The sequence below is a fragment of the Nicotiana tomentosiformis genome, chromosome 8 (genome assembly GCF_000390325.3).
Source record: "Nicotiana tomentosiformis chromosome 8, ASM39032v3, whole genome shotgun sequence".
Lineage (NCBI taxonomy): Eukaryota > Viridiplantae > Streptophyta > Magnoliopsida > Solanales > Solanaceae > Nicotiana > Nicotiana tomentosiformis.
The window spans coordinates 57,185,232-57,204,687 of NC_090819.1; the positions used below are offsets into that span (position 1 = coordinate 57,185,232).

Here is a 19,456-nt window from a genome sequence, read left to right on the forward strand (position 1 = left end):
GATTTGACACGAGATTTTTATCGTGCGGGCTGTGATGTGATATTATTTTGGATGAGGTCTTTGCCGTGCGGACTGTAATATGATATTATTTTGACACAAGGTCTTTGCCATGTGATTAATATGATTATGACACGTGAATTGTCCGTGCAGTGTATGGGATAAGGATCCATCCCTCTAGGGTCTCCCTCTCATGTTTCTCACTTGATGGCGTATACGTAGTAGTGAATATTGTACGGATTGATAGGAAATGGCACGAGGTCTTTGCCATGCAGATATGATAATATCGTCATTGTTATGGCACGCGGTGTTTACCGTGTAGATTTTGGATATGAATCCATCCTCCTAGAGTCACCCTCTCATATTTCTCTCTTAATGATGTACACGCAGGCCATGAGAAACCGACGAGTTTCTGGTTGATTGTGATGTGGGATTCTATGTGATGAGTTATTGAGCATAAAGTTGGAAGCTTGGCCATTCAAGTGATCATTTGTGCATATTCATGCATTTACATGAATTATTCACGCATATCATACATATGCTAGTTGATGCATTTTACATATGTACGAGACTTGTTAATGAGTTGTTGGACACGTGGAGAGTGGCAGATTGATGTAAAAAGAGAGTTATCATCGTACATTGAAATGTTAGACTCATAAACCTGGTATTTGGAAATTGATACGGAATTGGATCATTGTTATGTACAGACTTACATTCATGTATGAGTATTTGAGCACACACACTACTTGGTGCATGTCTCTTTGTGTGCGGAGTTGGTGCAAGTTGTATTTGCTTAATTTGTTTAATTGACAAAGCTTGTTTATCGCCCCTACCCCAATTGTGTACCTTTAATATTGATATCCGTTATTCCGTGACTATCTTTTCTGGATACTTCTCTGTATTGTATATGTTATTGAGCTACACAGGTCACTCAAAGTGAGTATCTTTTTTATTTAAAAATTTCGTGACTACTTCACCGAGGTTAATCAAGATACTTACTAAGTACACGGGGTCGGGTGTACTCATACTACACTTATGTACCTTGCGTGTAGATTCTGGAGCTGAGTAGCTATGGAAGACGAAGTTTAGCATTAAAGACGTACCAGTGTTCCAGATTCAAGCTGCCTCTTGTTCATGGTAAGTTTAGGACTTCATTTGTGTTTATGTACCTTTAAAAAGATATTGTATTTATTCTTCATTCCAACTTTGTAAATTTAAATCTTAGTAGCTCATAACTTGTACTATCAATCCTTGAAATATTGTATGGATTTTTACCTTCTTATTATTGTTATTGATGGTCTTTCATTTGAGTTATATCATATTGTTGGGCTTACATAGCGGATTGGACTAAGTGTTATCACGACCTGATGAGATTTTGGATTGTGATAAATATCCATATTAGGCAATGTATCTATTAATTAGATTTGGTCAAATTAAATATTTTGAAATATTAAAATATTTTAAGGTTTGTCATTATTAGTTAACATGCCAATAAATATAATATTTTTAATGAGGGAAGAAAGATAATTTAAGACGTTATTAAATATATTGATACACAGTATATAGAAGCAAAATGATCGTTGTAATTTTATCGAAACGATGGGATTTAATATGCTCAAACAAATAAGAAAATAATTTTTTATGATTAATTTCTTTTAACAAGGGTTGTGCGGGTTCTTATGCTAATTTAAAATTAAATAGCAAAAAAGAAATTAATCAGAAAGAAGGTTAAGTTGGGGGAGAAAAAATAAGGTTAAACAACTAATAAATGCTAACAAATGCATAAAAAGCTGCCGACATCCACCTGTTATACATTATATAACCACGAGTCCCGCCGCCTATTACATGGCCCCTAACCTTCGCACCCGGATCCGAACGCATTATCAAATCATTACGTCCCTTTCTCCACTATTTCCCCCAATTAAAAGAGTAAATCATTTTTTTTAATTTTTTTTGTTCAGCTCTACTCCTTCAATTTCTACCTCAATTGTCGCCCAATTCTTCTCTTTTCCTTTGCCCAAAGTTCCCAACCTCCTTTTCACCTGACCAATATAGCAGCTGGAAATTTTCCTCTTCTCTCTTCCCAAATTCCGCCCCAAAACCTCCAAATTCTAGGGTTTTCATTTTCAATCATCTGTTGAACTTTGGATCAGTGTTTCATTTTATTTCCCTTTTAGAGGTTCCGATTGTTGGGTTTGTGGGGAATTTTGGGGGATTATTAGAAATATATAAGAGAAAGAGATGAGTTTTCAAGATCTTGAATCGGGTCGGTCGTTGGGGCCCCGACGGGGATATATGAATGGAAAGCAAGACCCGACTCAAGCTGTGGCGTCTGGAATCTTCCAGATTAATACTGCTGTTTCAACGTTTCAAAGGCTGGTCAATACACTCGGAACACCCAAAGATACCCCCGAGCTACGTGAGAAATTGTAAGTTTTCGTAAATTTTATTGCAAATTGTTATAAATTGAAGTTGACTTGCGTAGGGTTTTAGAATCTATTTATTAATTAGAATTTTTTGGATTAAATTTCATTTTGTAATAGGTTTGGAATAGGATTCGTTACGTGTTGAATTTGATGTTTATGTTGAAGTTTGGCTGTTTCTTGTTTTGTGGACTTATTGTACTTTCAATTGAGGATTAGTTTATAACTTCTGTGGTGATTGAGGTCGTATAAACTTGTTCAAATGATACTATTTTAGGTTTGTTCTTTGGGGATTTCATCTTTAACTGTTAATTCGTGAATGTTATAAGCGCACACATTGAAAGACAACATTATACTTGATATTTTACATTTTGAAGAAGGCTCTGCACATGCTAAAAGTGATGTCTAATTTATCAATGGACATGTGCAGATGAATATTTTTAATGCTTGAGTGTTTTGATAGAGAGAAAAAGCAATAAGCTTGATGAAACATTATTAAACAAAACGAGAAAAAACCATGTTCTTTCGTCCACCTTGACTTTGTCTTGATGATTAGGAAGGACTATTTTGTTCAATACATGCTTCTGATGAACGATAAAACATGTTATCGTGGGAAAAAGTTTGAAGTGTAGGTTCATATGCCTTATAGAGGTTCAAAGCTGTGCTTGACCCCTTTTCATCGTCAAAGTGGAATTGATTTTCCGAAGGCATTAACTAGCTGTATGGTGCACAGATTTTCTATGGAAATAAATCTAAAAGTGCTGCTCGCATACTATGTCTGATACTGAAACATTTTTTGTGTGCGCAACCGGTGCTTATTGTGCAACATTCTACAAAATAGCATTTGAGTTGTTTAGTGAGTTCTGGTAGGATGACTCAAAGAGGTTTGCCTATCAAATGCCTCTAGCCTGGACTGCTGTTGAATGTTGTGTCACTCATTCCTATGTGAAAAGTAAATAGAGTTGGTGATGGTCACTGGGAAAAATTGGGGTGAGGACAGAAATAATATGTGACCATCATGAATCATGAATCAGAATCTGACATTCACGTTTAACCATTACATGAGCAGATCTCTATAGTTAATACTACCTCTTCAGTTCTATTTCTGTTTTCCCGTTAGTGCAGCAATGCTGCTGCTATTGCTGCAATAATGAGATTTTATATTGTTTCAATATGGATTCTCTGTTATCCTGTAGTTAGTACTGGTTATCATTCGATTAAAAAGCTTGGTTTCTGTTGGCGCTTATGCTGATTTTGCTCAAGTACAGGCACAAGACGAGGGTACATATTGGTCAATTAGTGAAAGATACATCTGCAAAACTTAAGCAAGCCAGTGAAACAGATCATCGTATTGAAGTCAGTGTAAGTGTTAAGAGCTCACCTACTTCCTCTTGCCTTCTGTGTTTGCCTTTGCTAGTGTGCACTTTCATGACATATTTTCTGAACACGCATGCTCTTCATCTTCTGTTCTCACTATTTATATGAGGTTCTCATGATTTTGGTTGATTAGCCTTATCTCTATGTCTTACTCTTCTCTCGTCTAACTTTTCTCTTTCACTTATAACATATACTTCTGCTTTCAACTATCAGGCTAGCAAGAAAATAACAGATGCTAAACTCGCTAAAGATTTTCAAGCGGTCTTGAAGGAGTTTCAAAAGGCTCAGCGGCTTGCAGCTGAGAGGGAGACAGCATATACACCTTTTGTTCCCCAAGCAGTTCTTCCTTCTAGGTAGTACTAATTTTTTCCAGATGGTGGTTTATAGTACGAATGTTCTATTAGCTTTATAAAAATAGGAATTGTCTATTAGAAACCCGCACATGAAATACATATAAGCAACACCCTCTAGGGCTTTGGTCTAATGGCAAGAGCGGAGCGCATGATGTGTGGGTGAGGTCCGCGTTGAGGGTTCGAACCCTGCCGTAGACAATAGCCTGGTATTTAAGTGGAATTTAAGTGGAGAGGGTAGAGGGCAAGTCTATTGTTCGTCGAGTTTCGGGCATTGCCCCTGTAGCCCTCAGAGATTTCTAGGTTATAAAAGAAGACATATAAGCAACTTCTGATGCAGACTGCAGTAATTATAAATTCATGATCTCTTTAGTTTACAATCTCAAGTGAAATCTTTTATTTTCAAGTTCACGCATACCTCTCATGTTCTGTTTGATGATATTTTGGTAAACAGTTATACAGCCAGTGAGATAGATGTTTCTACGGAAAAGAGTCCAGAACAGCGAGCTCTCCTTGTGGAATCTAGAAGGTCAGTTAGCTGATCAGGTTCTTCTACAGGTTGAATCTTTTGTGCTTGTCTGTGGGATTGTTAATATCATAATTATCAAATTCAGTTATGCATTAATTGAATAGACACAATGATGATTAGACTAGACTGATTGCAAAATGTAGCAAGCAAGACTGATTTCAATCATATCAGGAGATTAATTGATGTCTGAATTTGGATCCGAGATGACTGTTGGGTAGAGTAAATTTGATGGAGGATTTTCTTGTGCAGCATAGAGAAGTTAGATGGCAGTTGAAGTTTGGGGCTTATAGTGTTAAAATTTTAGCATGCAGTGTAAACAACTGGAAATTTTGTTAGTGGTAGTATCCTGTGAAGAAAATGTCCAGAAGAAATGTGTCATTTATGAGTGACTCAACTTGCTGTTTGCTCACTACCTAAGTCATTTGGTTAAAGCAAACTAAAACTGGTGATCCAAAATTTTGGCTTGTTCTCAACTGTCAATCTGAGTTGAGCAACTCCTATACTTTTGTGAAAAGACGAGGTAGAACTGTGTGTTAATTGTTTAGGCATTCAACAAATGATAAGGAATAAATTTGTTACATGAATGAGAGGAACATCAGAGGATGGTGAATTATATATCCCCCTTAATTTGGGCAGTTTTTAAAAGCAAAAGCTCCAGAAAAAAGACTAGGCGTTGGGGCTTCGGTGTTGCAAAAGATTTGACTTACTTTTCTTTCTATAAAATTCACAACTTTCAATTATTCAAATTCATCTAACTATTCAAGTTTTGAAATGTGATGTGTTATTTTCTCTTTCAAACTAGCTTTCAACCATTAATTTAATGTTCTCATTATCACTATGCAATACAAGTCAAAATTAATATCTTTAGCCGTGTCTAGTCAATATTGTCATATAAAAAGTGACAATAGTACAAAAATCAGCTAACATATATGAATTTAGTAGACATTGAAATGCAAACAACATTGCTAATTTCAATATACAACAATGACAATGTTACTTAGAACAATTAAAAGGAAAGATCATCTCAATGTTATTTCAGCAAACCTATAGAAAGATAACTTCAAATGCAAATTAACTTTCAGCTTTGAATTAATCACTAATAAGAAGTTAAATTCTAGCATTCAAATTCATATTCAGTTGCCTTCATAGTCATACTAATATTTAGTTTCAAATGGACAAGTATTTTGTTAATGTATCATCACAGAAAAACATATTTTGTTAGTATATATATATATATATATATATATATATATATTTCTGACAATTAGCCTAGAAACCAAGAATAGGAGAACAGAATGTGAAGAAAATACAAGAAAAAAGAAAGGAATAATGTTTGACAGCAGATAAGAAGCTTAAAGGCAGAATTTGTAGGAGAAGAGGCTTCACGCAAAAGAACAAATAGAAATAGTTATGTTTAAGAAGAAAAACAGAAAGAAAGAAGTAAATCAATACAAGTAGGGAGACTGAAAAAGAAGAAGAAGAGAAGTTATTATAACGAGAAGAATATTAGAAAGTACCTGGATACTGACTCCTTGTATTCATATTGTATAAGGCCTGCATTTTCTTCTCCTTTTTCTTTATCCTGTTCATGCTGCTTCAACTATGAGAAAGTGGTAATCATCGATGGGATAATCATTTTTACTAACATTGAAACTGCAGGCGTGGATGTGGTTTTAATGAAGCTACATATCAGAGCTCTCCTCAGTTGGTCATATGTTGAAGTCATATTTTATTGAGCTTAGATGTGCTATATTTTATGATGTTGTGATCTAAGATCAATGTTGTTGCCTCATCAGAAGTTGTATCTCCTTCTCTTTTCTGTATTCTGTAACTTTATATTGCATTGTGCTGCAGACAGGAGGTTTTGCTATTGGACAATGGGATTGCTTTTAATGAAGCAATTATCGAAGAAAGAGAGCAGGGAATACAAGAAATACAACAACAAATTGGTGAAGTGAATGAAATTTTTAAGGACCTTGCTGTGCTTGTTCACGAGCAAGGAGCTATGATTGGTAGATCACTCCTCTTTTGTTTTAGTATTCAAATCTCCATTTTGAACATCATTTTGATATTTACAATTCTGTTTTCTGCAGATGATATTGGTTCCAACGTTGAGAATGCTCATGCTGCAACTGCACAGGGGAGATCGCAACTTGCTAAAGCTGCAAAGACCCAAAGATCAAATTCATCTCTGGTACTTCATCACATTTAACCATTTATCTTCCTGAACATAGAACCCTATGATTGGTATGCTTAAGCCTATTGCGTTTTTGTGAGATGCCTTTTAGTGGCTCTGTTGAACTTGTATCACTTATAAGACTATTGGCCGAATGCAAAGCTTCTACAGGTTTATGATTCTGATACTTACCACCACCAACAACAACAAAAAACCCAGTGAATTCCCACAAGCGGGGTCTGGGGAGGGTGAGATGTACGCAGCCTTACCCCTACCCTGAAAGGCAGAGAGACTGCTTCTGGAAGATCCTCGACTAAAGAAAAGATAAAAAGAAGTAATGGCAACAAGTATAAACAACAAAAAGATAAAAAGAGGATCAAAGCCAAGGTAGCAAGTAAACGGTAGTAATAGCAATCTAAGAATAAAGAGATAACAAATTTACTTTAATGGTATCGAACTGAGGAAGACAAAGGGAAACGCTCGACTACCTACTAACATTTTACCCTAATCCTCGACCTCCACACCCTCCTATCAAGAGTCATGTCTTCAGTAAGCTTCAGCTGCGCCATATCATGCCTAATCACCTCTCCCCAAAACTTCTTTGGCCTACCTCTACCCTTCCTCATACCCACCGAGGTTAACCTCTCATACCTCTTAACTGGGGCTTCTGTGCTTCTCCTTTTAACATGCCCAAACCATTTCAACCTCGCCTTCCGCATCTTATCCTCCCAGGGGGCCACTCCCACCTTATCCCGAATAGCTTTATTCCTAATCTTATCCAACCTAATATGCCTACACATCCATCTCAACATTCCCATTTCAGCTACTTTCATTTTCTGGACATGCGAGTTTTTGACCGGCCAGCACTCTACCTCATACAACATGAACGGTCTAACCACTACTTTGTAGAACTTACCCTTAATCGCGGTGGCACATTCTGTTATTGACCGACTACCACTAATTGCGTTTTTATGCTATACTTAACGTTATTGCTTATATAGAAAAAAACAAAAGTGAAAAAACAGTAAGACCATTTAGAAGATGGTGAGTAGTGCTTTGCACTTGGGCATTATCATCTTTTATAACTTTTACACTTTAGAATATGTTTGGTATAGTTGTTAGAAGGTCGATCATGGCAAGGTGTCTCATTGGTCATGTTTTCTTAATGGAAGTCATGAAAGGAGAACTTGGGGGTAAGGTTGGGTGTCCATCTTTTTGGGGGATGCTTTGGATGGTTTTGATTTTAGGTCATATGACCCGTTCTATTTTTACATGATCCTTTTATCAAATTGGGGCGAGAAACCGTTCATATTGTTCATTTTCTTTCCCCTCGGAGTACAACTTCTAAATTTTGCACTTAATATTCCTTACACTGAACGATATACACTCTATAGATGATTTCCTGACCTGTACTATTTTCTGCAGACTTGCTTGCTCCTAGTGATTTTTGGAATCGTGCTCCTCATTGTGATTATAGTACTTGCAGCCTGAGCTGAAAATTACTGGGATATAGAAAAAGGGCCCTACACTCTGTTCAGTCACAGAAGTGATTGTTTTGATTCGAAAAAAGGTGACTGCTGTGATTCGCATCGTTTCAAAGGCACCCTGGAGCTCAGTCATCCTGATCCTTGGTTCTTCTAGTCATAGGAGAAGTTGCGTAATTAGGGAGGTGGGAGACCAAAGGTTTCCATTCAATGTAAACCTGGTGCGATGGTTGCAAGATGTGTTGCTTTGATGTAATGATGGGTCTGTCAATAAAAGTTTATTCTTGTTTGGAGGGGCAACCTCTTCTATTTGCACTTTGGGTACTCTTAAACCAGTTGACATTTGACATTCAATTCTTTGTTGATTCTTGTGTGTGAAGCTATCATTAATTTGATTTGTTGATTTCCTTGTCTTGCCCTGGTGGATAAATCCTGCATGGAAGGTTTCCTGCTTCTATTTTCTGAAGCGACCTGATTTGTTGGAGTACTACTTTGCTCGAGCTTCTTTTCCTTAGAAAGTAGCATGTTCACTGTTGCTGGAAAGGGGACAATCGGGGTAACCGATTTGTACGTAGAATTAAGATCTTAAGGTGGTACGAGGGTAAGATATTAGATTTATATACTTCATGTACTAAGGCCCTCAAATTCCTGAATTTCGAGAATATAGTTTTGCCATCATAGAAAATGTTGTTTATTCCATGGAAATGAGAATATAGCCGTGTACAACTCAAGTAGAAAAATATTTGAGATGAGCTATGGTTTAGTCAAGAGAAGTAGATGAATCATCGTACACAAGTATTTGAGGTGGCCAGGAATGATATAAAAGGTGCACAGAGGTCGAGCATCTGAATGCAAGTTGATTCAAAGAGTTGCTTGTCTAGGCGAAGTCTTTGTTACTGTGAGGAAAAATTGAATTTGCTTATACGATCAGCATGCATTATTTGATACACGTTCAAGAGTATACCTAGTATTTGATAAAGTAATAAGATTTATTAATGTTTGGGCAAAAACAATCGCTCTTATACAATAAGTATACCAAAAAAGTAGAAAACCTACACAAAATAAGATTTTCGACATACTACACTCAATCTTCTATAGCTACAGGGATCTCATGGGTGCACCAAAAGGAAATAAGGATAAGAGAGACTCCTCAACTGTACATAATTCTTCTCTACCCGTCAAAAGCTCTTCTATTTCTATTTCTTTCTCTCCATACAACCTACATAAGTGTTAGTGGAGCAACATCCAGAGCCCAGCTCCTTCTCCGTCTGCCAATGTTCAGTGTTGTAACTTGTAACTATAAAAGTTAACATAAATGTAGTTGATCTAAGAAATTAGTAATGACAAAAGCAACAAAACATTTTTAAACATAGATAACTGATGGAGGTTACCTAACATCAAGTGAGTTTCTCTTGCCAATGGTTAGTCCAGAAAGGGGAAAGAATAGGTTGCCAAAGTTAATCATTATTCAGGGCTGTTTCAATCGCTGTTTCACCAGAATACGTAATAGAGGCAACAATGATGAGAAGAGCTGATACAACAGCTAAGATGAAAGTAAAAGCAGATACACTTTCCATGTGTTGACTACTTCCACATGGTACTTCCCACAACGGATGACCATCATTTGATTCAGCACTTTGTTTGTCTAGCGAAAACAAACAGCTCATGTCATGTTGTTTTCCTTTACTGTTGCAACGCAGAAACAAGTCAGGTGCAGCAAATTCGACTTTTGAGAATCTGTGTCCTAGTGGCTGCCAAGAAAAAGTTGGGATGTTATAGTAAGTCAATAGTTGAGAAGCTTCTAAATAAATGTACATGTGGCCTCCTCCCAGATTAAAAGGGCCCAAAATTATGGTAACTTACATCTTTACTTGTATAAAGTATCAAATAAACTTCAAGAGAACAAAAATGACTACCTTGGATGCTTGATACGTACTTCAGCGATTCCTACATAATTTTACGTGATGTACCTGATAACGTGCATGTAGAGGAAGTTCCATGTGTATTTCCTGTTCATCCTTTTGTTCTGATATTAAATTGGAACCCATTTCCAGATGAACCTCAACAAGTGACCGGTTTGACCGAAATGAGGGCAACTCTAAATTTGTATCTCCAAATACAGCAGCTTCCCTAAGAACTGCAACAAAACGTGGCAAGCCTCAAAATCAAGAGCTGCAGTGTTAGAAACCTATAGAATCTAATAGTAATTACCACCACGCTGCACAAGGTGTTGTAGCTCAAAAGGATCTGCAAAGACTCCAGAAGGCAGTCTTTCAACAATTATCACCTCACAAGATTTTGGAGGCCTGGAAACGGACTCCGATGACATCTTCAATCTGAGAGATGATGACAGACGCCTATGGGAGCCTTCACCAATCAGATTTCGATGTAAAGCAGATAGTTTTGGTGCAAATATGATGTTGTCTTGCAGGGATACACATGCGCTGGACAGTACGTCATGTGCAATAAAATCTTCAAACTTCAAGTCTTCCAAATTGTCATGTTTCCAAAAGTAGGATTTTGTAACATATTTGTCAAGATAAGGTGCATAGACCTGAAGAAGATGCGAAAAGGAGTAAATCTGGTGAATTATGGAAACGAATTAGTGGTGGTCTCGAATTGTGTCTAAAGTTTTGTTGCCGACTAGATTAACAGTTTTCTGTAAATTTGTATATTACTAAACACCCTACTGCACGTATCAAGAAGTAATCGCACATCTTGAGATTGTTTAGCAGCTTGGTCACTTACTTCACTTGATACTGCAGTATCGCTGATCCTAGCAATTAGTATCACTGAAATGATCATTGCCAGAATATCATGAAGTTCCATTGCAAATCTGAGCAGGTTGAATGGAAATCAGGCACTGACTATATATTAAACACGCAGAGGCACTAGATATATTAAGAATTTAGATTTACACTTGTAAATAAAGATTGTAGCATCCAGCATAGGTCATCGGATATTACCACATTGGTCAATTCACTAATGAAAGAAGAACTTCCTACGCTTGTATAAGAAAGTCAGATGACTTCCTCCACATGACAGTTGCACATAACTTTCCCATACTAACATCGATTGAGGCTTATTAGATTCAACTCAAAAATCCATTGCAGCAGGTCAAAGACAGAGATATGATTTAAGCAGATATTAGATGTGAGGGAAGATTAGTTAGATAACTCAAAGTTAGTTACATAATGCTTAGTGAAGATGTGGGTACACATCAACATCAAATAAACTAGTTCATGAATTAATAAAGGAGCAGTGGAGGAAGGTAGCAATGGAAATCTGACAGTCTCTTATCTAAAATTCTCTTCTTCTTCCACTAGCTCTCTGATTCTCTCTCTTCCTTTACCTATTCTCTCGCTTTTTTCTGAATGTCAGTGTTTGTACTTACTTCTTAATTAGAGTTATAATAAAATTCATTTTTCCCTCAGTATTGACTTCTTATGGGTTTATAACAAGATTGAATTCTATTGTATTTTCCTAGCATTAGAATTCAAGCTCCACCCCCATATGAACCCAACGCTTTGTTCAATCTTGGCTCCATTATACGAAAAGAAAGAAAACCATTTTCAAGTGAAAATTCCCAATTTCAGGCCAACAAGAACAAATTAGTACCTGATCGATTCGTGAAATTAGAAAAAATAAATGCAACTTCACCACACATTCACAATCTACCTGCAGATTGTAGCATTACTATAAGAAAAAAGACTCAATATTTTAGGGAAAACCCATCATTATACTTCAATATCCAATCTTATCAATCAAGTTTAAGCGAGCCAATATTAAAAATCAAATGGGACAAACAAAAGGTTAACGATTTTAAGGAAACCAATAAATTTGAAAGTTCAAAGATGGAGAAAACTTGGCACAAATGGAAGCTTACAAGCAGAATCCGGTCTGATGTTTGTAGGGAGAGAGAGTGAGGTGTAGAAGGAGATGTTGCAGCAAATCAGATCCTATTCCAGGGGAGGAGCATTTGGTTGTGCTTTACTAGAACACACATAACATTCCGGTCCAATGCAGGGCCGTTCGATCAGTTCCTCTTTTTTTTTTTTTTCCGAGTTAATACCCTCTCTTTGTCAGTTTCCTATCTAAAGCATCAACTATCTCCAAAACCCACCCCCTGAACTATATCTCATTCATAATAAATACCCCCCGTCTCCAAAACCCACCCCCTGAACTATATCTCATTCATAATAAATACCCCCCGTCTCAATCTTACTAGCGCGTATGATACACACTCTAAATAAATATTAAAATCTGCTATGTGGCATGCCACGTGGATAATTAATTACCTTAATCTTAAAATGAGCTTAATTAGTATACATTAATTTAATTACGTGATAAAAATTAAAAAGGAAATTTTAACTTACTAGTCGGTCATTTCTTCTCGGTAAAAATGGTCTCTTTGCTCTCATCCGAAAACTTCTCTCATTGGAGATGAGAGAAACCTTCGATTTCTCTTCTTAATTACCTTAATCTTATTGTTGCTACCATCGATTTCTCTTCTTATTGTTGCTTCTATTTCGAATTGGGAGTAAATATAGGGTTTTGCTGGTGAATCGGTATAAAAAATTAGGGTTTATGGTACTGAAGATTCATTTAGTTCTGAAGATTGTTTGAAGATTCTGAAGATTATTAAAGAAGATAGCTTCAATACAGGTCTTATTCTTTATTCTCTATTATTTTTGTTGCGAAATTATGATAGGTAGGTGCTGCGATTTGGTTCGGAGTAGAAAAATTTGGGTCTTTTTTTTTTGAGTTGTTATATCTTTCTACTTGTTGATGTTGGTTTGTCGAATATATAGTTGCATGCATGCATGCTGCTTGTTGTTAGTTTTAGATTTCGGGTCTTTTTATGCTAGCAGGGTTGTTGAAGGTTTCAATGCATCTTTAGGTTTCCAAATTGAAAATATTAATTCTAGTGGTCAAATAGAACCCCCATGAACAGTCAGATGTTGTAGAAAAACTTCCTAGATACTCCTTAGTAGATGAGGATGATTCTGACATAGAAGATGAAGATTTAGAGGAAGATGATACAGAAGTTGTAGGTGATGCTGCAGATAGTGATAAATCAAGCAGTTCTGATGATGAAGAGCATGAGCCTGATTATTGTAGTGATGTGCATGAAGAGTTGAACATAGTTAAAACAGATTTGAGGGCTTATAAGAAGAAAAAAAGAACACCAAGAAAGAAAGTTGTTGCTGAGTGTTTTCTTGGACCAGTTGGGATAGATCCAGGTTTTGAAGACATAGATAAAGGGAAGAAAAATGTTTCTGGTAAGTTAGTTGGTGATGAGCCTTTTTATGACAGTTCAGATGCTGATAGTTTTGAGAGTGACAATGGGAGTGGTAGTGAATCAGGAAACATAAGTGGTAACATGAAAGCAAGGAAGGAGAACAAAAGGGTAATGTATGATCTAAAATGGGAAAAAGTGGTTTGGAAACTTAACATGGTCTTTGAAAATGTATATAAGTTTAGGGAAGCTGTCACCAGGTATGCAATAGAAAGAGGTTGTGAGCTAGAGAAGATTACAAATGATAAAAACAGAGTTAGGGTAAAATGCAAAACTAGTGGATGTCCTTAGTTATTGTTGGCAAGCAGAAAGCCCAAATCTGTTGATTTCATCATTAGAACTTATAATCCTAGGCAAAATTACAACAAGACCAACACAAATTCAATATGCAATACCAAGTATCTTGCCAAGTACTATAAAAGTAGGATAATTTCACAGTCGTGCATAAAGGGATGGAAGATGCAAGATTTGGCAAGGGGGGATTTGAGTTTGTATGTTGGGAAAAAAATTTGTTTGAAGGCTAGGAAACAAGTATTGAAAGAAGTGATGGGTGATCATGTGAAGGAGTTTGGAAGGATTTATGATTATAGAGATGTGTTCATTCAATCAAATCCAGGGAGCACATGTGTGGTAAAAGTGACAGATTCTGAAGATGGGAAAAAATTATTTTACTCCTTCTACATTTGCTTTGCAGCAATGAAAAGGGGATTTATTGAAGGGTGCAAAATATTTGTTGGGTTAGATGGTTGTTTCTTGAAGGGAATATCTAAGGGACAGCTACTTGTTACTATTGCAAAGGATGGGAACAACCAAATATTTTCAATAGCATGGGCTGTAGTTGGGACTGAAAGTAAAGACACATGGTGTTGGTTTATAAGGATATTGAAGTCTGATTTGGAGATAAATGATAAAGGAGCAGAATTGACAATCATTAGTGATATGCAAAAGGTACTATCTTATTTAAACTAACAGTCTCTTTGTTTTTAAACTAACAGTACTATCTTATTTAAACTAACAATGTCTTATTTGTTTATTATATTATTTTACAGGGTTTGTATTCAGCAGTTCAAAATATCTTCCTGAATGTGAGCAAAGAATATGTGCAAGACATATTCTAGCTAACTGGCAACAGGAATGGAAGGGTATTAAGAGAAGAAATAGATTTTGGAGTTGTGCAAGGTCAACTTATGAAGCTGAACTTAAAGCAAACTTGGACAAGCTAAGTAAAGTAAGTCACAAGATCTGTGAAGACTTGGTAAACTACAATCCTGAGAAATGGAGCAAAGCATTGTTCAGAACTTCTTCCAAGTCTGACGGTGTGGATAATAATATGGCTGAAAGCTTCAATGCTTGGGTTTTGGGTCCTAGGCACAAGACAATCATTATCATGCTTGAAGAAATTAGAACAAAAGTTATGAATAGATTCACTAGAGTAAGGGCATTTATAGATACTTGGAATGAAGGCATATCCCCAATGGCAATGATGGTATCGGTTACAAATATGGAGAAGTCAATGAAGTGCACAATACACTGGAATGATGATTTTGGGTATGAAGTTAAGGGGGCTACAGGATTAAACACATTGTCAAGTTGATTGAGGGAGCGTGTAGTTGCAGAGCGTGGCAACTGAAAGGGATACCTTGTGCACATGGTGTAGCAGCAATTCATCACAAAAGACTTTATCCACTTGACTTCATTTCTGAGTGATACAAGAAAGAGACCTACTTAAAAGCTTATTCTTATTTCATACAGCTAGTACCATGCATGGAGATATGGCCTGAGTCAACAAATACAAAAGTTGAACCACCTCCTGTTAGAACAATGCTCGGAAGGCCCACAAAAAAAGAAAAAAAGAGGTTGGGGAGATAAAAAGTAGTGGAAAGCTTATAAAGAGAGGAATATCGATGAGTTGCTCAATTTGTAAGTCCACACCTCATAATAGAAGAAGATGTCCAAATAAACCTCAAAGCACTTCAGAGGTACTTTCTTTCCATTTCATAGTACTTATTTAGATTCTGTCTGTTTGGGACTGTTAACTTCAGTTAGTTGTGATAGTTGTTACTTAATATAGCTTCTGTTAGCTTTTGTTATTTTACTTCTGTTAGTTTACTTCTGTTATAGGTTGTTTACTTCTGTTAGCTTATGGTAGTTTATGTTTCACTAGGTTGTTTCTGTTAGTTGATATCACTTGTTTGGGACTGTTAGTTTATGTTAGTTGTATCAGTTGTTTGGGACTGTTACCAGAAGTTAATTTTATCAGCTGTTTGGGACAGTTAGCTTCAGTTAGTTGTATCAGCTGTTTGACACTATTAGCAGTTGATAGTTGTATCAGTTGTTTGGGTCTGTTAGCTTCAGTTAGTTGTGATAGATGTTACTTCTGTTAGCTTCTGTTAGCTTCTGTTATTTTACTTCTATTATAGGTTGTTTACTTATGTTAGCTTCTGGTAGTTTATGTGTCACTAGGTTATTTCTATTAGTTGGTATTAGATTGTATCAGCAGCCTTACTAAGTTCAGTCTATTATTTCTGTTTCTGTTTATGCAAAGGGAGTGGCCCACTCACAAAAATCAACCTCTAAAAAGAGATCAAAGGCTGACTCCCAAGCATCTACTAGTAAGAAGAATGCTAAAACTAAGGGTGGTAAAGGAAGAGGAAATAGCAACATGGTGCAGAACTCACAAACCTCAGATGTGCAGCAATCTCAGGTTTTAGAAGTGCACCATTCTCAGGTTTTAGAAGTGCAGCAATCTCAGGAAATAGAGGCGCTCTTACTGCATTTAAGAGGCCAAGAGTAGTGGGACATGGAGTATTTGTCAGCAAAAGTGGCTATACATGTGTTGAGGTAATGAGCAGTTTGGTGTGCTAGTTTTGAGGTTGCATGTTAAACTCTCTTGTTTGATATCTATTTTTTTTCATTTAATTTTCAGCAAGGGAGGCATGTTAGTAGGGTAATCGACAGTGGAAGCAACAGTGGAGCACTTGAAAGTTCAGCTGTAGTGACTAGTGATCTTGGTTATAAACCAAGTAAAGGCTTGAAATGGAAGGGAAAACAAGCAATCACAACTAGACAACTTCAACATAAAAGTGCTTTACTAGAATATTTAAGGTCAAAATCATCAAAAGCTAATGAAAAAAATTAGAGGTGTTTGAGCTTCAATACTACTCTATTAGTGTCACGACCCAAAATCCACTATAGCTCGTGATGGCGCCTAACGCTGCCGTCAGGCAAGCCAACGGTGATTGATCAACTTAATTGCTCATTTTTATTACTTGAAATCATAATTCCCATTAATTAAATAGTATAAAATAAAGATTCCAGGGTGAAATGATAATAATTACGTGAACTACCATACTAAATATCCAGTAGGAACCCCCAAAATCCGGTGTCGCAAGTGCATGAGAATCAACTAGGAAATATAATAAAATACAACATTTGCCTGGAATACAAGTTAGACATGAGAATGTAAATAACGCTGATGGAGACTCTGTATGCTGCGGATCGTAATATAGGATGCAACTCACTGTAAAGTCTCCGCAATAGCTGCGCCTCTGTGCCCAAAAGACCACCAGAAATGTAAACTTGCACAATAAGTGCAAAAGTATAGTATGAGTACGTAAATCAACGCGTACCCAGTAAGTATCTAGCATAATCCCAGAGAAGTAGTGATGAGGGGTCGACATCGACACTTACTAGTGGTCCACTAAATCATGAACAATAAGAAGTAAACAAGTATGAGGAAGAGTATAAAAAAATATAAACACAAGGTACAATCCTCGTCAGAATGGTAAACTCAAGCTCTCAACTAGCAGTTACCTCCTCAACCGGAGTATATATAAAATGGGCCTCACCAGATAGGTCATCACAACTCAAGTCAGGAAAAACACACGGATACGCTGGTTCTTTGTCAATTATTACGCACGACGCTGCCGAGGCGAACCACCTGATCCACAAGAGTATTTTATAGAAATGTTGTGGTGAACGGCCCGATCCCATCATACTGTGTGCACTACCGAGGGTCGAACGACACGAACCATAGATGCATATATTATACTGCCGAGGTGAATGGCCCGCTCCTATAAGAGTGTGGTACATAATCCTACCGGGGCAAACGACCCGATCCCATTAGAATAAGAAGTTTTAATGAGTCCTTGACCCCACTCACGAGTAAACGTGTGAGTTATAAATTTTTAAGGAAAATCCTTCGATGAAAATGCATAGCGCGGGAGAAATTCGTAAGAGGAGCACAATTATTCCATGACTAATTATGAAGCTCGTCAAATCTCTAAATAGCAAATATATCACTCTACACAAGTCTAGTCTCAAGTTGTAACATAAAATAAAAGGAATTTAATAGGCAATGGACAACTCAAATAGTACAATTATAGCATGGCGGGAACCTAAGTCTACCCGGACATAACATGAATCTAGCTACGTACGGACTCTCGTTATCTCGTGCGTACGTAGCCCCCGCAACAAATAGCACATATGAATTACATCACCTAGGGGTAGTTTTCTCCTCACAGGGTTAGACAGGAGACTTACCTCGCTCCGAAGTTCCATAACCGGCTCCAAAACCTCTCTAACGCCTCAAACCGATGCCTGTCGATCCAAAACTAGTCAAACAATGTGCAAACCAATAAGAATATACTCCAATATCCATAATTAATCAATTTGTAACAATTCCCAACTCCGCTCGAAAAGTCAATAAAGTCAACCCTCGGGTCCACGTGCCCGAATTCCGAAATTTATTGAAAATAAATATTACCCATAACTCATATGGTCTATATTGAAAAAATAATCCAATTTCTTCCATGAATCGACTCTCAAATCAAGGATTTACCATTTCTCAACTTTGAGGCTCAAAATCCCAATTTCTACAATCCAAACACGGATAAAAATAGTAACCAACGGAAATAATAATGGAGAAACATCAAAATAAAGGTCAGATATTTACCCCCTTGTTGAGACGAGAACGACGCTGCAAAAATTACCTAAATCAGAGCTCTAGAATTCAAGATATGCCCAAAATACTAAAATTCTCTGTTTAAAACACTGTCCAGTTGATTTTTCTTCATCGCCTTCGGGGGAGACGTTCGCATTCACGAAGAGCAATTTTTTGTGTTGACCGGTCAACCCAGAAATCCTTCTTCACATTCGCGAAGAACAAAGCTTCGCACCAGAAACCAACAATTTTGTCCCACATGAAAATGGGCATAACTCTCTCATACGACATCAGAATTTGACGATTCTTATTGCTATGGCTCCGTAATTACGATACAGATCTAATGATTTAATATAATCACAAATCAAAGGTCTTTTTCTCAATATAGTGCCCTTTATGCCCAAAGAAACGACGCAGATACATCAAATAAGAGCACGACGCCATCCAAACACATCCGAAATACACCCGAGGCCCCTGGGACCCCGTCCAATCACACAAACCAGTCCGAAATCATAACATGAATGTACTCGAGGCCTCAAATCACACCAAAGTATCTAAATCATGAATCGAAGATCAAAACCTTCTTTAAACTTTCAAACATTCAAACTTCGACGAACGCGTCCGATTCATACTTAAACATTCCGGAATGACGCCAAACTTTGCGTGCAAATCACAAATTACGATTGTGAATAACTAATTTTTTACCACACCTGAATTCTATACTATTTTAGTGTAAATATTTCTTTTAGATCTAATCTTGATATTTTAAACTTTTAGCTTACTTTTATAGGTTTTATTTGAGAAAAATTAAAAATTACAAAAAATATTGCACGTTCTTAGAGTATATGTTTTGTTCCTATTTTTAAATAGAAGAAAATT

The 19,456-nt window shown here is 36.7% G+C and overlaps 2 protein-coding genes and 1 long non-coding RNA gene across 7 annotated transcripts; 2 read left to right on the forward strand and 1 right to left on the reverse strand.

The window, feature by feature from the left end:
• The first annotated feature begins 1,853 nt into the window (after positions 1-1,853).
• LOC104095940 (syntaxin-22) lies at positions 1,854-8,598 on the forward strand. The gene is given in 8 exon segments (XM_009602192.4): positions 1,854-2,426; positions 3,689-3,782; positions 4,011-4,150; positions 4,602-4,676; positions 6,531-6,688; positions 6,770-6,870; positions 8,278-8,284; positions 8,287-8,598. Coding segments are annotated over 8 exon segments (825 nt in total). The 5' UTR covers positions 1,854-2,238; the 3' UTR covers positions 8,349-8,598.
• Positions 8,599-9,306: 708 nt separating this feature from the next.
• Positions 9,307-12,457, reverse strand: LOC104095941 (uncharacterized). Of its 5 annotated transcripts, XR_001969224.3 has the most exons (7): positions 12,223-12,354; positions 11,955-12,014; positions 11,085-11,172; positions 10,548-10,890; positions 10,307-10,473; positions 9,728-10,087; positions 9,307-9,633 (listed from the first exon to the last, which is right to left on the reverse strand). XR_001969224.3 is itself a non-coding variant. In XM_070182354.1 (6 exons), exons 3-6 carry the CDS (start codon positions 11,163-11,165, stop codon positions 9,794-9,796), a joined length of 885 nt encoding a protein of 294 aa, XP_070038455.1. In that variant the 5' UTR covers positions 11,166-11,172; positions 11,955-12,014; positions 12,223-12,453; the 3' UTR covers positions 9,749-9,793. The 5 variants fall into 5 exon arrangements, 1 of the variants encoding a protein (XP_070038455.1); XR_686213.4 differs by lacking the exon at positions 11,955-12,014 and having other exon boundaries at positions 9,307-9,604; positions 12,223-12,457; XR_686212.4 differs by lacking the exon at positions 11,955-12,014 and having other exon boundaries at positions 12,223-12,444.
• Positions 12,458-16,182: 3,725 nt separating this feature from the next.
• Positions 16,183-16,756, forward strand: LOC108945093 (uncharacterized). Its single transcript, XR_011410041.1, has 2 exons — positions 16,183-16,468; positions 16,562-16,756. It is a non-coding gene; the product is annotated as an uncharacterized lncRNA (long non-coding RNA).
• Positions 16,757-19,456: the final 2,700 nt, after the last annotated feature.

Bases quoted from the DNA above. Each gene is read 5' to 3' on its own strand.
- LOC104095941 (XM_070182354.1), bottom strand. From the start codon at position 11,165: ATGGAACTTCATGATATTCTGGCAATGATCATTTCAGTGATACTAATT. The intron at 10,474-10,547 runs GTAATTACTATT...GTTTTGTTGCAG, and splicing joins ACACCTTGTGCAGCGTGGTG to TTCTTAGGGAAGCTGCTGTA. The intron at 10,088-10,306 runs GTACATCACGTA...TTTTCTTGGCAG, and splicing joins CTCTACATGCACGTTATCAG to CCACTAGGACACAGATTCTC.